General features: G+C 34.0%; 3 protein-coding genes and 1 long non-coding RNA gene across 7 annotated transcripts; 3 read left to right on the top strand and 1 right to left on the bottom strand.

Moving 5' to 3' along the window:
- The first annotated feature begins 304 nt into the window (after positions 1-304).
- On the top strand, positions 305-1,759 carry LOC122196464 (uncharacterized). The gene is made up of 2 exons (XM_042899147.2): positions 305-542; positions 624-1,759. The coding sequence occupies exons 1-2, from the start codon at positions 527-529 to the stop codon at positions 956-958; spliced, it is 351 nt and encodes a 116-aa protein (XP_042755081.1). The 5' UTR covers positions 305-526; the 3' UTR covers positions 959-1,759.
- Positions 1,760-1,795: 36 nt separating this feature from the next.
- LOC111899296 (putative receptor protein kinase ZmPK1) lies at positions 1,796-4,449 on the bottom strand. The gene has a single exon (XM_023895152.3). The coding sequence runs from the start codon at positions 4,226-4,228 to the stop codon at positions 1,796-1,798; it is 2,433 nt and encodes an 810-aa protein (XP_023750920.1). The 5' UTR covers positions 4,229-4,449.
- A 376-nt stretch (positions 4,450-4,825) lies between these two features.
- On the top strand, positions 4,826-7,301 carry LOC111899300 (uncharacterized). Of its 4 annotated transcripts, none has more exons than XR_006188062.2 (8): positions 4,826-5,424; positions 5,561-5,586; positions 5,675-5,783; positions 6,016-6,088; positions 6,165-6,244; positions 6,346-6,434; positions 6,503-6,549; positions 7,026-7,301. It is a non-coding gene; the product is annotated as an uncharacterized LOC111899300 (long non-coding RNA). The 4 variants fall into 4 exon arrangements; XR_006188061.2 differs by having other exon boundaries at positions 5,555-5,586; positions 7,039-7,301; XR_002852853.3 differs by having other exon boundaries at positions 5,555-5,586.
- Positions 7,302-8,474: 1,173 nt separating this feature from the next.
- Positions 8,475-14,861, top strand: LOC128132361 (uncharacterized). The gene is made up of 7 exons (XM_052768888.1): positions 8,475-8,615; positions 8,706-8,997; positions 10,004-10,057; positions 10,129-11,003; positions 11,109-11,349; positions 11,454-14,736; positions 14,840-14,861. The coding sequence occupies exons 1-7, from the start codon at positions 8,475-8,477 to the stop codon at positions 14,859-14,861; spliced, it is 4,908 nt and encodes a 1,635-aa protein (XP_052624848.1).
- Positions 14,862-16,272: the final 1,411 nt, after the last annotated feature.

The following is a 16,272-nucleotide window of genomic DNA, read 5'->3' as shown; positions in this document are numbered from 1 at the left end:
AATAAACATTTATATCCAAAACAATCAAAATATTTTCTAGGAAGTGATGTACGTCATTAATATATAAAGAAGAAAAAACATCATAAATGGTCCCTATGGTTATCCAAAATCTGAAGTTTAGTCCTCATGGTTTAAAAATCTCATAGATGGTCCCTGTGTTTTCAAAACTTTTGATGTTTGGTCCTTTTTGCTAACTCCGTTAAGTTTGTCCGTTAACTGAAGGGTATTTTCGTCATTTCACCACCATAGGGACCATTTATGATGTTTTCTCTCATTTTTTTTTTAAAATGTAATAATATGCAGAAGTCTCTCTCTTAATTTAGATAAAAATCAGTCCATAGAATTATTTTTGATTAATTATAAAGCCAAATCCTCTTTTTTAGTGATTGACTTAAAAAGTAAACCCACTTACTTCTTATCATCGTGACTCGCTTCAGCTACTTGATAAAGTTCCTCTTTCTCCTTCTCACACTCCGTTCATGATTCACTGTGTTACCTTTTGATACAATCTATTTGGAGATTCGAGATGATGTTGAAGGCTGGTAAGTTAGAAACACCAAAAACTTTGTTTCTTAGGGTTACCTCTATTAGTTTAATTAGTAATTTGTGTTCATTCATGGAAGCAATCAGAGAGATGGTGGTTTGTGGTGCACCTACAATCGTCATATCTACAGTAATTTCACCACCTATGGAAGCCTATAAACTGGAAGGATTTATTAGTACATTGGAGGAGACGGGATTAGGTGGGGAACTCGCCGGCTCTGGAACAGGAACGACAGCGGTTGGTGGAACTGTCATAGGGCTTGTTGTCCAGCTATCGTACGACTTTGCGTTCAGTGAGGTGGCGACATTCGGCAAAAGTAGACAACGTTCCAGATATGAGAAAGAGAGAGAGAGAGAGAGAGGCGTTGAGGAGCTGATGGTGACATTTTGTGCATCATCTACATCTCTGGAATAGGAATACCACAGAGAGAGGCTTTGTGATTACCCAATTTTGCTCTGGGTTTGATTTTGCTATGATTCATTTGGAAAATTTTGTTGCCAATTTGATTAGGTATTTCCACTGGATTCCTCCTAATGGTTACTGTGGTGATCTATCAGAGAAGTTGGAGTTTATAGTCATCATAAAGAACCGCCAGATAACACAAATCTCTTCAAGGGTTGAGAAATTAACCAGGAATTCGGTTGGAAGATGGGTTACATAGGGGTTTTAATGATTGCATATGGAAACATTTCCAGAGGTGTTGATCTTCCAGAGTCTTTGATGTACGGATTTTAGTGAAAGTACTAGAGAAGAGAAGAAGCGGCGATTGGCGCCTGGTAGCAGACATTGATGGAGAAATTGAAGAAGGTGGGTTTCGTTTTCGGAGGATTAGGTGGTAGACGAAGCTTCAAAGGTTAAGGATCGCGATTGGGTAGAAAGATTGTTGCATCCAAGAAGAAAGGCAATGGAGACGTGCAGGGGGAGTTAGAAAAAATTTCGAAAACACATGGACCATCTATGAGGTTTTTAAACCACGGGGACTAAACTTCAGATTTTGGATAATCACAGGGACCATTTATGATGTTTTTTCTATAAAGAAGTAGTAGTAAGAAAGAGTTTGTCGAAATGATTAGTATAAAAAATTATTAACTCTAAATTAAATTAGTAATAATGATATAGATATCTCTAATACAATATATGTATCAATAGTATAATTATATTATTGTATTCAACCCAATATATTTGTTATAATTTTAATAACCATAGTTTTATTCATGAGAGTTTTCGTCTAGTTTTCTTATTATAATTGTACTAAAATGAGTTTGACAAATCATCAACCCTTGGATTGAGAATGATATTGACCACTTGGCTCATTGAAGGTCTCGCATCCTTGTCTTCTTGAGCACATTGTAAAGCAACTTTCACTAGATTAATTAACACTCTCATATCGTATTCACCACTAGTCCTACCATCAACAATTTCCTCAATCCAAGTTCCATTCTCGCTCCTAATATGTTCATAAATCTTCTGCTTCACCCACTCGACCAACGTTTGGTCTCCACCATGACTGCCATCACCAAGTTGCAATGGGCTCTTTCCAGTTATCATCTCCAGTACCACCACCCCATAACCGTAGACATCAACCTTTGAGGTAATCGGAAGATTAAAAACCCATTCTGGAGCCATGTAACCACGTGTACCTCGAACCTTGGAAAAGCTTGGATTTTCGATTGAACCTCTATCAAACAGCTTAGACAGCCCAAAATCCGCCACCTTTGGACAATAATTAGCATCCAGCAAAACGTTATCGGGTTTGACATCACAATGCAAAACCCATTCCAAGCACTCTTCGTGTAAATAAGCGAGTCCTTTTGCAATACCAATTGCTATTTCTAGCTTCATCCCCCAATCAAGTTTGTTGGAATTTAGGCATGTTGCCAACGACCCATTCTCCATATACTCATAAACCACAAGCCTATGTTTCCCTTCAATGCAATACCCCAATGTCTCTATCAGATTCATGTGATTGAGCCTCCCAATTGTACTTAGTTCTGCTTGAAACTCAGCTTCTCCCTGGTTAATATAAACTTCCTTCAGCATCTTTATTCCTACGGGTCTTTCATCCGACAATTTGCCTTTATAGACGACACCTGAACCCCCTTTACCTATCTCTTCTTTGAAGTTCCTTGTTGCGGTTTTCAGCTCAGCGAATGTGAATCTTTTAATCCCTGATGCTATCTGGAAGTAACTTGTTGTAGATGAGTCTTTGAGAGTGATATAAAAGAAAATGAGTACAAATACGAACTCAAGGAGTCCGATTCCGTACCCAAACTTTAACAAGATTTTCAAAGAACTATTTCCATGTTTTCTGTCATAAGACCTTTGAATTGACACGATTTGATTCTCTGGACAACTTAAGCTGGATCCGTTGACGAATGTTTGCTGAACTGATGATATCAAATCTTTTGGTAGCTTAATATACGTTGAACTCCTGAATGCTAATTGATATCCATTGTATAACAGATTCTTCAAGGAACAACTATAGTAACCTTTATCGGTGAAATATTTGTAGTGGAACCCTTTGCAGTTACAGTCTTTCAAGCAGACTTGTTTGCAAGCGTCAAGAGTTCTATTCTCAAGATACCTGATTTCGAAACCATAAAACTTCACAAATGGAAGCTCAACGTAATCTTCTGAAACCTGTTTGCAAGGTTTGAATTTGGGTGCGCAACCATATGTCCAATCGGTCTGATTCTTCTTCTTATACCCATGTACACAGACACATTTCCTACCAGTTTCTTGAGAGTAAGTACAAACACTATTTGGTCCACATACGCCATGAATCTTGCAAGGATTGGAGAAAGCTTGCCACTGAACCTCCCACTTCTTTCCTTCTTTTTGATCAACAAGACTATAAACCCTAATATTTCCATCAGAGTCAAGCTTCATTATTCTATGGCGTCTCATGCCAAAATCCGATACAAAGAAATGGAAATCGTCAGATGACTTGAAATGGCCTTGAGAATTCAGTTTTGCAATTCTACTGTTATTATAAGTGGATCTCCTGACTTTCCAAGGTAGCGAATATGGTTTAGGCCAGTAAACACTTGTTATTTCGGGATTTTTGTAGAGAAGACTAAGAATGTTGTTGGTCTCAAAATAGAGCTTAAAGAACCCAGAAGAGAAATTGGATTTACTTCTTGAAGAAACCAGCTCAGAGTTTTTGGTGAAGACTTGATCAGGTAAAAGCGTATCAGTTGGATGATCAAAGCTTTGCCAAAGCAGGTTTTGATCTCCATCCAGCAAGCGTAGAACTAGATTTCCGGTGTCTTCAAGTTGTAAAGTGAGTGAATCACTAGCAGATTTGGTTTCTGTTGACCAAACAATAGACTGGTCTGCATCTTGTAAAACAAGATTACCATTGTCGTGGAGGAAAAGCTTAGAGTGCTTTCCATTTACTGGCGCGTCTCGGTTTGCCATCCAAACTACTGTGGGATTCACGTTTTGCGACTGAGGCTCAATCAACCAAATCGAAAAACAATAAGCGTTGATTCCCACCTCGTAAAATCCCGCAGTGAAAAGGCTGTTAGGAGATACCAGATTATCGTTTTTGCGATCAACAGATATTGATGAGCCTTTGGGAATAGCATGCGCAGGCGAAGAAATAGAAGATGAATACGTAAAGAGGGAATTGTATAGAACAATCAGAAGTGGAATATGCGAAAACAATGATGGTAATCCCATTAAAGTATATTGTGTATGATCGATTTGATGATCCTTAATTTTCTTGTGTCGGAACGAGTACTAGCAAGTTGATGAAGAAGGAAACAGTAAAAACAAAGGAGTGAAACACCTCACTGATATGAATTGGTTTTGATGCATGAAGGGTACGTGAAAAAGCAAATGAATATCTTAGTTTTTAGGAGTAGTCATCCATCTATTTATACCAACTAGCGTCTCATTTATTTAACCCTAGACTCTGTTTAACGTAAAAAAAACCCAAAGTTTGGAGCATGAATCTTCTTTAGTCGGATCAAAGTGCCACTTTCCACACGTCATGCACGTCCAGAGCATACATGACCAGACGTGGATTACGATTTACGGTAGCATTTATAACCTTTCAAACTGCCATTTTCAACACGTTATATATATATATATATATATATATATATATATATATATATATATATATATATATATATATATATATATATATATATATATATATATATATATATATATATATATATATATATATATATATATATATATATATATATCTTTACTATATTATTAAACATATTACCTATTTCTTGAAATTTAAGAGGTATAACTATTACAACATGGTGTACAATCTTTTTAAGCTTACAATGTAACTCATCGTATCTTTACTCTATCTTAACCCTAACATCCTCGACAAAACATCAGATGCCGTCAAACCCACATCTATTCTATCTCTCTTCTTACTTGCTTCAGTTTCCGGTGGACCTTCAGTACCACCACCCTCTCCACTCTCCTTCCGCCGCCGCTGCAAGCTGTAGAAGGTAACCGGAGATCCCTTCATCCATTAAGTGTTATGTGCTCAATCAAATGCTCATCCTTCTACACTGGATGATCGACACCCTACAACACTACTTTTCTCTACCTTTGTTTCTCCTCTCAAAACCATAATCGCACATGTGTCTGCTCAAGAAAACAATAATGAACATCCAGCTTTTAAAACCCTAATATAGCCACCGTTATCGTCACCCCCTCTATCGCTCATATTCTACCTTCTTTCAAGACGAGAAACCCTAATCCTATCATGTTATCACCATCAACACCAACGAATATGTTTCTACCTTCTGTCTCAGGCTGCACACCAGTTGAAGCTTAGTCATCTGAGAAGTTAACGAGATTAAAGAGATGTTTTTTGTTCTGAGGATACTTTTAAATTATAGGTACGATCTTGTTTCCTGATTATTGAACTATTTTCAGTGCATTGTTGGCTATACTCAAATATTTTCTTATTAATTGGAATTTTATTTCATTTTGCACGCCATGTGTTCGATGAAATGTTCGATTCCAAAGCTACAGGAAGCGATTCTTTGATCTTACAAGAAGTAATGTTTAGCTCTTAGGTTGCGTTTGTTACATGTAATTTCATTTGGAGTTATTGAACTTTTGGCTAATGCTGGTTTCATGCTACAGGTAACATCAAAGAAAGATCAACAGCAATACTGGATAACAAAAAATGAAGCTTACAGTTTTGAATATTCTTGCTCGGATTTTAGATTCTAGCAAACTAATGAAATTAAAGGTTAGCATTTTTTTATTTAATAAAAAAAATCTAAAATGTACTTTTTTCACTCATAAATAAAAGTATGTTGCTTTATATGATTTTTAAACAGGAAGCAGTAATCAAGAAAAAATATAGTTTGTTGTGTTGTTTTAATGTTTGTTTATTTGATTCTTTTCAGGGAGAAATAAGCTTGCTTCTTTGACATATATTTTTTAAACTTAAAATCCTGATGGGTATTATGTTTTTTTAGTTACAAGGGCATAAATGGTAAGGGGAAGATGCTATTATGAGAAAAATTACAGGTTTGGTGTTGTTAGTTGTTGGTAAGTATTTTTGTTGTTTCAAATGATCAATTTACCCTCCATTTTGTCGTTGAAGTGACTATTTTACCTTTTGTAGTGTTCTACAAGGGATTTGAAGTTTGTAGTAAGAATGAGCTTCTTGCAAAAGAACGTGTTGAGTTTATCAAATTATTGCAGGTATTTTAAAATTTACAGCTAACTATTTTAATGAATTTTTTGTTGGTTTATAATTTCATAACCAATTTTACATCTTTTTGTTTGTATTTTTCTCTTAACAGCAAGCCCAGAGTGAGGCTGCATCTGCATTTGGAAATGATGGTGCTCATTTAGAAAAATAAATCCAAAATCCAAGGCACATTGAGTTCCTGTTAAGTGTTTTTGTGTTTTTTGTAATTTTGCTTTAGTGTAATCATAATAAACCCTTCCATGTTGCAGCTTTGGCTTCTGGTCTTGCAATTGCTTCTCCAACAGAACAAAGAACTGTAAGCCCTTTCTTTTTTGTTTTATTTAAATGTTGTAAGCCCTTTCTTTTTTGTTTTATTTTTTTCACTTATTATGTTTCTGTATGACACGTATCGACTTTTTAATTCTGTAATGTGTAAAAGATTAAGTGACTTAATTATATGTTTTGACTACCGATCTATTAAACTGTTTTTTAGATTACAATATATTTCCAAAAATAAAATCGACAAATATTATATTCGTTTTTAAATTTTTGAGTATATTTGTTAAGTTTCATATGATTTTAAAATATTTTTGGTAGGGATTTTGATAATTAGTATATTTGTTAATTTTGTAAGATTTTAAATATTTTTGGTATGGATTTTAATATTCATGGTAAGATTTTAATTTGCTTAATTTTGGAATGATTATCAATATCCAAAAATACAACATTATATTCTATAATAGATTATTCAACCTATAAATTTAAGTTATGTTCTTCATTTTTAACTCACAGCAAAATTTCACAGTTGAGGTTTTGGGACGATTTGATCATTGAGTTGGAATCGGGAAGACTGCTACACTGCTTCATTGCGTTTCTTGACACGGATTCAGGTTCTCTTTACTTCTTTTATATTTTGTAACTTCAAATGTGTATAATATTTTATTTCTTACTTATATTTGAAGTGATAAACTTCTTTTGTTTCAACTGTTGATATTATTCTGTCTTCTATCTAAATTGATCACTCTTCTTATTCTTTATCTCAAATAATACATGTATATAATTTGTATATATGTGTGTATGTATTTGTTTGTATTCTATCTAAATTGATCAATCTTCTTATTCTTTATCTCAAATAATACATGTATATAATTGAATTCTAGGTGTGTATTTATTTGTTTTTGACATTCTGCATATGTGTGGTTTGTATATGTATAAGTTAGGACATTTGTTTTGAATATTTTTAATCAGTAAATATCTTTTAATTATCAAATTGATTGTGGTATTTTGGCATGTTCTTTTGAAACTTGCCAAAGAAAAAACACCACAGTTTGTTTTTTCATTATCAATACTATATATTATCTTTATTGTTATTATTATTATTATTATTATTATTATTGATGGGTTTTAGATATAATAATTTATTATAATTTATACAATTAGACTTTTTTTTTATTTGACAAGTTACATTTTTATTAATAAATATTATTTGTTATTAATATATGCTTTAGGTTTTTTGTAATATTTAATAAATAAACCATGTAATAAAAACTCTTATTGCTTGGATATTTCAAAAGTTCGATACATATGTTATTATACTTTGGGCATCTCAAATCAATATAGTTTTTAATATAAATAAACCTTACAGCTTCCAATAATAAATCACCTAGAAAATCTATCCACATTAAAGCGCTATTTTTCATGTTATTATTCTTAATATTTTAATGTTTGATAGACTAAATTTTCGAAAATACAACTATCTGTTTTTCTATTTAAATATAACATAACTAACGTTAAGATATACAATCACAAAAAAAATAAGCCCACACCTTTAAGTTTATAAGCCCAAATCTTAGTTTAAAAAGAATGTAATTAGTTTTTGAGCATCACAACAAATTCAACAGTTTTTTGAACATCACAAATTAATGAGTATTTGCTTAAAACCCGAAGCTTTTATTCATAAAAATTATTGGTGTGAACTATAAAATTTATATTGTTTAATGTTTCAACAAATTTAACACTAACTTCAAGCTTTTTTAAGTACTAAATTATTTACTTTAATTTTAATACAATATGATATCTACATTTTACCATGTAATAAAAACTCTTATTGCTTGGATATTTCAAAAGCACGATACATATGTTATTATACTTTGGTAATCTCAAAACAATATAGTTTTTAATATAAATAATTAAATAAATCAATTCTACATCAATCACATTCGACTTTCGTTTTGTAGAATCATGAATGGTCATATTTACGTTAATGCATTTTCGTTGCTACTAAACTACCATTTGTGGTATGTTTTGACATCCGTTCGTGTTGATTCCATTTGGAGGGATTCAAGAGCAAACAAACTTTTCATGGTTCTCATTGATCAAAATGTATGTTTACAAAACTATTTATATCTTATATTCATTTTCATAATTTATCACAAGTATTTTTCTTTATAAAAATATTACATTTTCTATTAGAGAGAGAAATTGTTAGCAGTTGTTCCACAACAAATGATGCGCTTTATTTATGGAGGGAATCTATTGGGTGGTGTGTTTTCTTTAAACCATTTCCAAATCGAACCAACCTATGCTGAGTATCCGAGATACCAAGAATACAGTTTATTACGTGGTGATTTGATGATTAAGATCAGCAACAACACGCGGTTTAATCGTTTGGCCGATGCTATCATATCATGGTTTCCGATTTTCCCATTGGTTCCCTCAATAAAAAGTTTAGTAGAAGATCGGACAGAGAGAAAAATGATGATCGGTAAATTTAATAAATTGTATATATTTTCAGCATTCTAAAGTTTTTAAAATAATAACAAGTTGTCCTTTTAATTATCGTTATTGTTAGATATTGTTGGAAAAATCATCAGAGGCAAGCGAAACTATTCCCGTTACTCTGGTTTACTGACGTTAACTTCTTTCACTTTATATCTCCAAGATGGGCCGTAAGTGTTTATTATTATTATTATTATTATTATTATTATTATTATTATTATTATTATTACACTAAAGCAAAATTAGGTGACTTTGGAAATATTTGATTATAAATAGAGGGAGTATAATAAAGATGAAACTACATATAACCGACCGAACACGCCATCAAATTGTGAGGACTGTCTATGCGATAGAGAGAAAGTATATAATATTTGTTTCTTAGGTGAAATTGGTTCATTTGGATTCAAGTAAGTTTTTTCTAGAAAATTATAATAATTGTAGTGATATTAAAATACCTAAATCAATACATTTTAATAGTTTTTATCTTATTTTCAGTAAACATTTTGATATCAACCAAACTAAGCAACGTAGAGTTCCAACCGCGGATGCCAGAAGCATTTAACATCATAAATATGCCTAGAAGAATTTTTAATTCCGTGTGAGACATTTGGTGGTGTTTTTTTTTTGAAGTTTTGACAACTTTTACGAGTGCGTTGCTTTTATTGTTGATCCACATTAATGTTAGACATATTATGGTGAATTTTTTCATGTGTGGTTTATTTTTCTTGTGTTGACTTATGAATTCATAAATAATAATTTTTGGATATGTATGGAAATTTTCTTTTAATTATGTATAACTTTCTTCTATTGTGTTTTTGGATTACAAGTTTTTAGTATATTTGTTTATTTATTAAGGGTTGTGTTGCCTTTTGAAACACACACATACATGACTACTAAATCACATGGTCTACATTACAAAATGTTACATTCTTGATGATATAATATGTGCTTATTCTTAACATTTCCATTATAGTGTTCAATGGGGACTGTAGATAAGGGAAACGAAAATTGTGATGATTCCCAAAACCCGATAGATATAGAAAAAGGTATGTCGTTTATATGAGTATATATTTGCATTTATAATATATAACTATTTATCCAAATAATATGTTTGTAGAAAATCGAAAAAGATACAATAGAAACTATTATGCACGAAAAAAGGAGAAAAACAAAAAGAGAAGAATAGCTAACGGTGAAGGATGTAGTCAACCTACAACACTCACAAGTTGCACTATAATGGAGACAAACGAAACAAATATCAACGAAGATTCCTCTGTGAGTGTTATAAGTGCTGCTCAGAGGACGAGTACTTATAATAAAGAATATTATCAACGAAGAAAGGAACGAACTATGATGACAAAAAGAAGAGTATACGCCTTTCAGGACGATCCGTATGATTTTGTTTATGAAAATATCCGTATGGAACATCGTATATTAAAGGCTCAAAACCCTTGTGTTTATTGTGGAGCAAAGCGACTACAATATGAATTCCCTACCTTTTGTTGCATGAGTGGGAAGACAAAACTGGCACACTCCCCTATTCCCACAGAGTTGCACCAACTCTTCACAAGGCAAGAGCAGCTAGAAGAAAGCTTCAGGTACAATATAAGGGCGTATAACTCAAACTTTTCTTTCGCATCACTAGGTGTAAATGTGGATAAAGAATTGGCCAATATGAATTCCGGAGTTTACACTTTTTGTGCGCACGGAACACTCTATCATAATATAGATCAGCTAATTTCAAGGGATGGTAAATCGAGGTATTTACAGTTGTATTTTTATGACGGTGAAGCTGACATATCACAAAGATCCTCCTGGAAGAATGTTGATAGAAGAATCATCCAAAAACTAACACGTATTCTAGCTTCGAATCCGTACGTTAGAACATTTAAACAACTTTCTGATCTAGGACCGCTTGATAATTATAGAGTGACTTTGAATGCATCAGTGGAGCTTGACCAAAGGGTGTACAATAAGCCTACGACATCTGAGGTGTGAATAGTAACATTTAACTTTATTCATTTTAAAATTAAATGTCTCATATTTATTGTTATACATATCATATTAATCACCATATTGAACTACACCTTTGCATAGGTTGCTGGTATTTGGGTTGAAGGAAATGACAACATCACTGCATATAAAAGAAGTATTATTGTCTACGGGAGGTCTAACTATAGTACTGAAATTCAACCTCACTTTGGTTTTTATGATCCTTTGTCGTATCCTTTATTCTTTCCTAATGGTGAGTCTGGATGGCATCCTAAAATACCAAGATATGGGGTGGCCATGGATGAAATTATTAGTGACAATGAAGACAATGATGAAGGTTCAGAAGGTACGCCTTTAACATTCTTTTACATATTTAAAACATGTAACACGTATTGCCTTAAATATTTGGATATTAAATTTATATTTTTCACATAAATTATGATATCACAGGATCTACTTCAAAAAAAGGCAGAAACACTGTAAGTATGCGGGAGTACTATTGTTACAAGTTCCAGATACGGTCGAATGATAATGTGATTTTGATGGGAGGGAGATTGTTCCAGCAGTTTGCAATAGATACCTATATAAAGATTGAGACTACACGTTTGGTTTTTGTTGAAAAGAACCAAACCAAAATTAGAGCTGATTTATACCAGGGCATTGTTGATTGTTTTAATGCCGGTGAGGCTCAACCAAGTAGGGTTGGACAGAGAGTTGTGTTACCTGCAAGTTTCATTGGAGGTCCACGTGACATGCGCCGAAGATTTCTGGATGCCATGGCTTTAGTTCAAGATGATGGGAGTCCTGATATATTTCTTACAATGACTTGCAACCCAAAATGGAAAGAAATCGATGATGAGTTATTGCCTGGACAGTCAGCTCAAGATCGACCGGACCTTGTTGCAAGAGTTTTTCATGCTAAGTTAGAGGATCTCAAGGTACAATTATTGCAGAGACATATAATCGGTGTGGTGGGGTCATATGTGTATGTGATAGAGTTTCAAAAGCGTGGATTGCCACATGCACATTTCCTCTTAATAATGACCCCTGGATATAAGATGAATAATCCAGACGATTATGACAAACTTGTGTGTGCGGAAATTCCCGACCCAATAAGGTTTCCTAAAATGCATGATCTTGTCAAAAGTCACATGATGCACGGTCCCTGTGGTAGCTTACGAGAAAAAAGTCCGTGTATGCAGGGTGTGCCAAAAATATGTCGTTTCAGATATCCTAGGCAATTCAATGAAAAGACATCACAAGGAGAGGACTCATATCCATTATATAGAAGGAGAAATAATGAAATTGAGGTTACTGTAAGAAATACATCATTGGATAACAGATGGGTGGCTCCATACAACCCGAAGTTGTTAATGATGTTTAATTGTCATATCAACGTTGAGGTTTGTTCGAGTATAAAGTCTGTGACGTACCTCTTCAAATATGTTTATAAGGGCCATGACAAACAAGTTATCCATATTGATAAAGACCAAGAAAATGTTGTTATTAATGAGATAAAAAAGTTTCAAGACGCACGTTATGTGTCCCCTCCCGAGGCATTATGGCGAGTTTTTAGCTTTCCTCTATCAAAAATCCACCCTTGTGTGCTGGCGTTCCAAATACATCTCCCGAATCAACAGTTGGTTAGGTTCAAAGACGTTGACAGAATGGAAGACATTGTTGATAGAGAGAAAGAAAAAGATTCAATGTTGACGGCATTTTTCAAGAAGAATAAAGAAGATTCCAAAGCGAGAGAATATTTGTATAAGGATTTTCCCAAACATTTTACATGGAATCGGAGCAACCATTGTTGGAGGATCCGGGAACATAAATCAATGGTTGGTCGACTTGTTTATGCTAATCCAGCTAAAGGAGAGAGATACTACCTACGCCTGCTTTTATGTCATATCACCGGGCCTACCTGCTTTGAAGATTTATACACAGCAAATGGTGTATTACACCCTACATTTCGAAAAGCAGCTCTTGAAAGAGGTTTAATAGAGACGGATGATAATTTATCACAGTATCTTGAAGAGGCTTCCTTATTTCAATTTCCCAGCGCACTTAGAAGGTTATTTGCGACGATGCTGATTTTTTGTGAACCAGGAAATGTTTGCAAGTTATGGGACGACCACTATGATTCTCTTTCTGAAGATTACAGGAAACAATATGGATGCGCCGAGCGAGTGCAAAATATGGTCCTCATCGACATTAGAGTCTTCCTAGAATCTATGAGTAAAAAGCTTAGTGATTACGACCTTCCAAAGGTCAGTGAACACATCGATTTACAATCAAGAGGCTATCGTGAGGTGCAAGAAGAATACTCTATAAATGTGGAATATGAAGACTTACATGCGCGAGACTCTCTCAATCCAGACCAGAAGTTTGCATATGATGAGATAATGAGGCATGTGGATCAAAATATTCCGGGTGTCTTCTTCATAGATGGTCCCGGTGGAACTGGAAAGACATTTTTGTACAAAGCTTTGTTGGCTAATATTCGTGCTTGTGGTCTTATTGCACTTGCAACTGCCACGTCAGGTGTTGCGGCTAACAACATGCCAGGAGGGAGAACAGCTCATTCACGATTTGGAATTCCGCTCAATCTTGATAATAACTCGATGTGCAAGATCACTAAACAAAGTGGGAAGGCTCAGGTACTTCGCGAGGCAAAGGTAATCATATGGGATGAAGCAGCAATGGCTAAGAGGCAGGCAGTAGAAGCAGTTGATCGCACAATGCAAGACATCACAGATGAGAAGCTCCCTTTCGGTGGAAAGATAATGGTTATGGGAGGTGACTTTAGACAAGTGTTACCGGTCGTGAGACGTGGCACTCGAGCACAAATTGTCGACTCTAGCTTACGAATGTCACCTCTATGGGCTTCAGTTAAAAGGCTTCGATTAAGTATCAACATGAGAGCGGTAAATGACCCATGGTTTTCTGATTTTTTATTACGAGTCGGTGATGGAAAGGAGGAAACATTGGACGAGTCCTATATTCGTATACCTGATAACATGTCCATTCGGTACACTGATAAAACTAAATCAGTGGACGCTCTGATTGATGCAATATTTCCTTCTTTGGAATCCAACGGCGCCGACTCAAAATTTATCATTTCGAGGGCGATACTGTCAACTAAAAATGAAAGTGTTGATGAGATTAATAATAAGTTGATCGAACGATTTTCTGGCGAGCAAAAAGTTTACTATAGTTTTGATGAAGCGGAAGATGACAAAAATAACTTATATCCGATGGAGTATTTGAACTCGCTAAATGTTAGTGGTGTACCCCCTCATTATCTTCGGTTAAAAACTGGGTGCCCTGTAATACTTTTGCGAAATATCGATCCTTTAAATGGGTTATGTAATGGCACCAGATTGATATGTCGAGCTTTCCAACAAAATGTCATTGATGCAGAGATAGCGGTTGGCCAACATGCTGGAAAAAGAGTGTTTTTACCAAGAATTCCTCTATGTCCTTCTGACGATGAGATGTTCCCATTCAAACTTAAAAGAAAGCAGTTTCCAATTCAGCTTAGTTTCTCTATGACAATCAATAAAGCTCAAGGACAAACAATTCCAAATGTAGGTGTTTATCTACCAGAATCGGTATTCTCACATGGCCAGCTTTATGTGGCGTTGTCCAGAGGAATATCACGTGTCAATACCAAGGTATTAGTAAAGCCGGAAAAAACGTTTCATAATGATGGAATCTACACATCAAACGTTGTGTACAAAGAAGTGTTATGTGATTAACAAGGTACAATCAACAACTTATTATTATACAATTTCTTCAAATATGTATCTTAGATGCTTATTTGATGTTTAATGCAGGCTAGCAGATGAAGCAACATGATTGCAGATTGGTGTAGGTTATATATTGGACATGTTATAAATGTACAAAACTATATGGTTGCAGATTGTTGTTATTTATATATTGTTAAAATCAAGTATGAACTATCAGATGAATTATTTGAGATGTAGACTCAACTTTTATCGTATTGTATGACTATACACCTAGCAAGAAACTATATGTTGAAATGAACTATTCGACACATAATAGTCTACCAAATGGCCGCAATGAATAACTCACGTCTAAAGGAAACTATTAAAACTATCTTCCGAAAGAAACTTTTTGCCGCCCGGCGCTTAGCGCGGGTAAACGGCTAGTATATATATATATATATATATATATATATATATATATATATATATATATATATATATATATGTGTGTGTGTGTGTGTCGAATAGTTCATTTCAACATATAGTTTCTTGCTAGGTGTATAGTCATACAATACGATAAAAGTTGAGTCTACATCTCAAATAATTCATCTGATAGTTCATACTTGATTTTAACAATATATAAATAACAACAATCTGCAACCATATAGTTTTGTACATTTATAACATGTCCAATATATAACCTACACCAATCTGCAATCATGTTGCTTCATCTGCTAGCCTGCATTAAACATCAAATAAGCATCTAAGATACATATTTGAAGAAATTGGATAATAATAAGTTGTTGATTGTACCTTGTTAATCACATAACACTTCTTTGTACACAACGTTTGATGTGTAGATTCCATCATCTGCTAGCCCTGCATTAAACATCAAATAAGCATCTAAGATACATATTTGAAGAAATTGTATAATAATAAGTTGTTGATTGTACCTTGTTAATCACATAACACTTCTTTGTACACAACGTTTGATGTGTAGATTCCATCATTGTTAAACGGCTAGTATATATATATATATATATATATATATATATATATATATATATACTAGCCGTTTACCCGCGCTAAGCGCCGGGCGGCAAAAAGTTTCTTTCGGAAGATAGTTTTAATAGTTTCCTTTAGACGTGAGTTATTCATTGCGGCCATTTGGTAGACTATTATGTGTCGAATAGTTCATTTCAACATATAGTTTCTTGCTAGGTGTATAGTCATACAATACGATAAAAGTTGAGTCTACATCTCAAATAATTCATCTGATAGTTCATACTTGATTTTAACAATATATAAATAACAACAATCTGCAACCATATAGTTTTGTACATTTATAACATGTCCAATATATAACCTACACCAATCTGCAATCATGTTGCTTCATCTCCCTTCATTCTCTACTAGGTTGTTTCCGCTTCACTATGCTCAATTCCATCATCATCTGAATATCGATCATCTACATCGGAATCATCCATTGGCTTCACTGGAATTGGTATTTCATTCTCTATATTCGTTTTTTAGGGTTCTAG

The sequence above is a fragment of the Lactuca sativa genome, chromosome 2, assembly GCF_002870075.4.
Source record: "Lactuca sativa cultivar Salinas chromosome 2, Lsat_Salinas_v11, whole genome shotgun sequence".
Classification (NCBI taxonomy): Eukaryota; Viridiplantae; Streptophyta; class Magnoliopsida; order Asterales; family Asteraceae; genus Lactuca; species Lactuca sativa.
The sequence above is the reverse complement of the archived record's forward strand: the minus strand, read 5'-3'. Positions and strand labels throughout refer to the sequence as shown.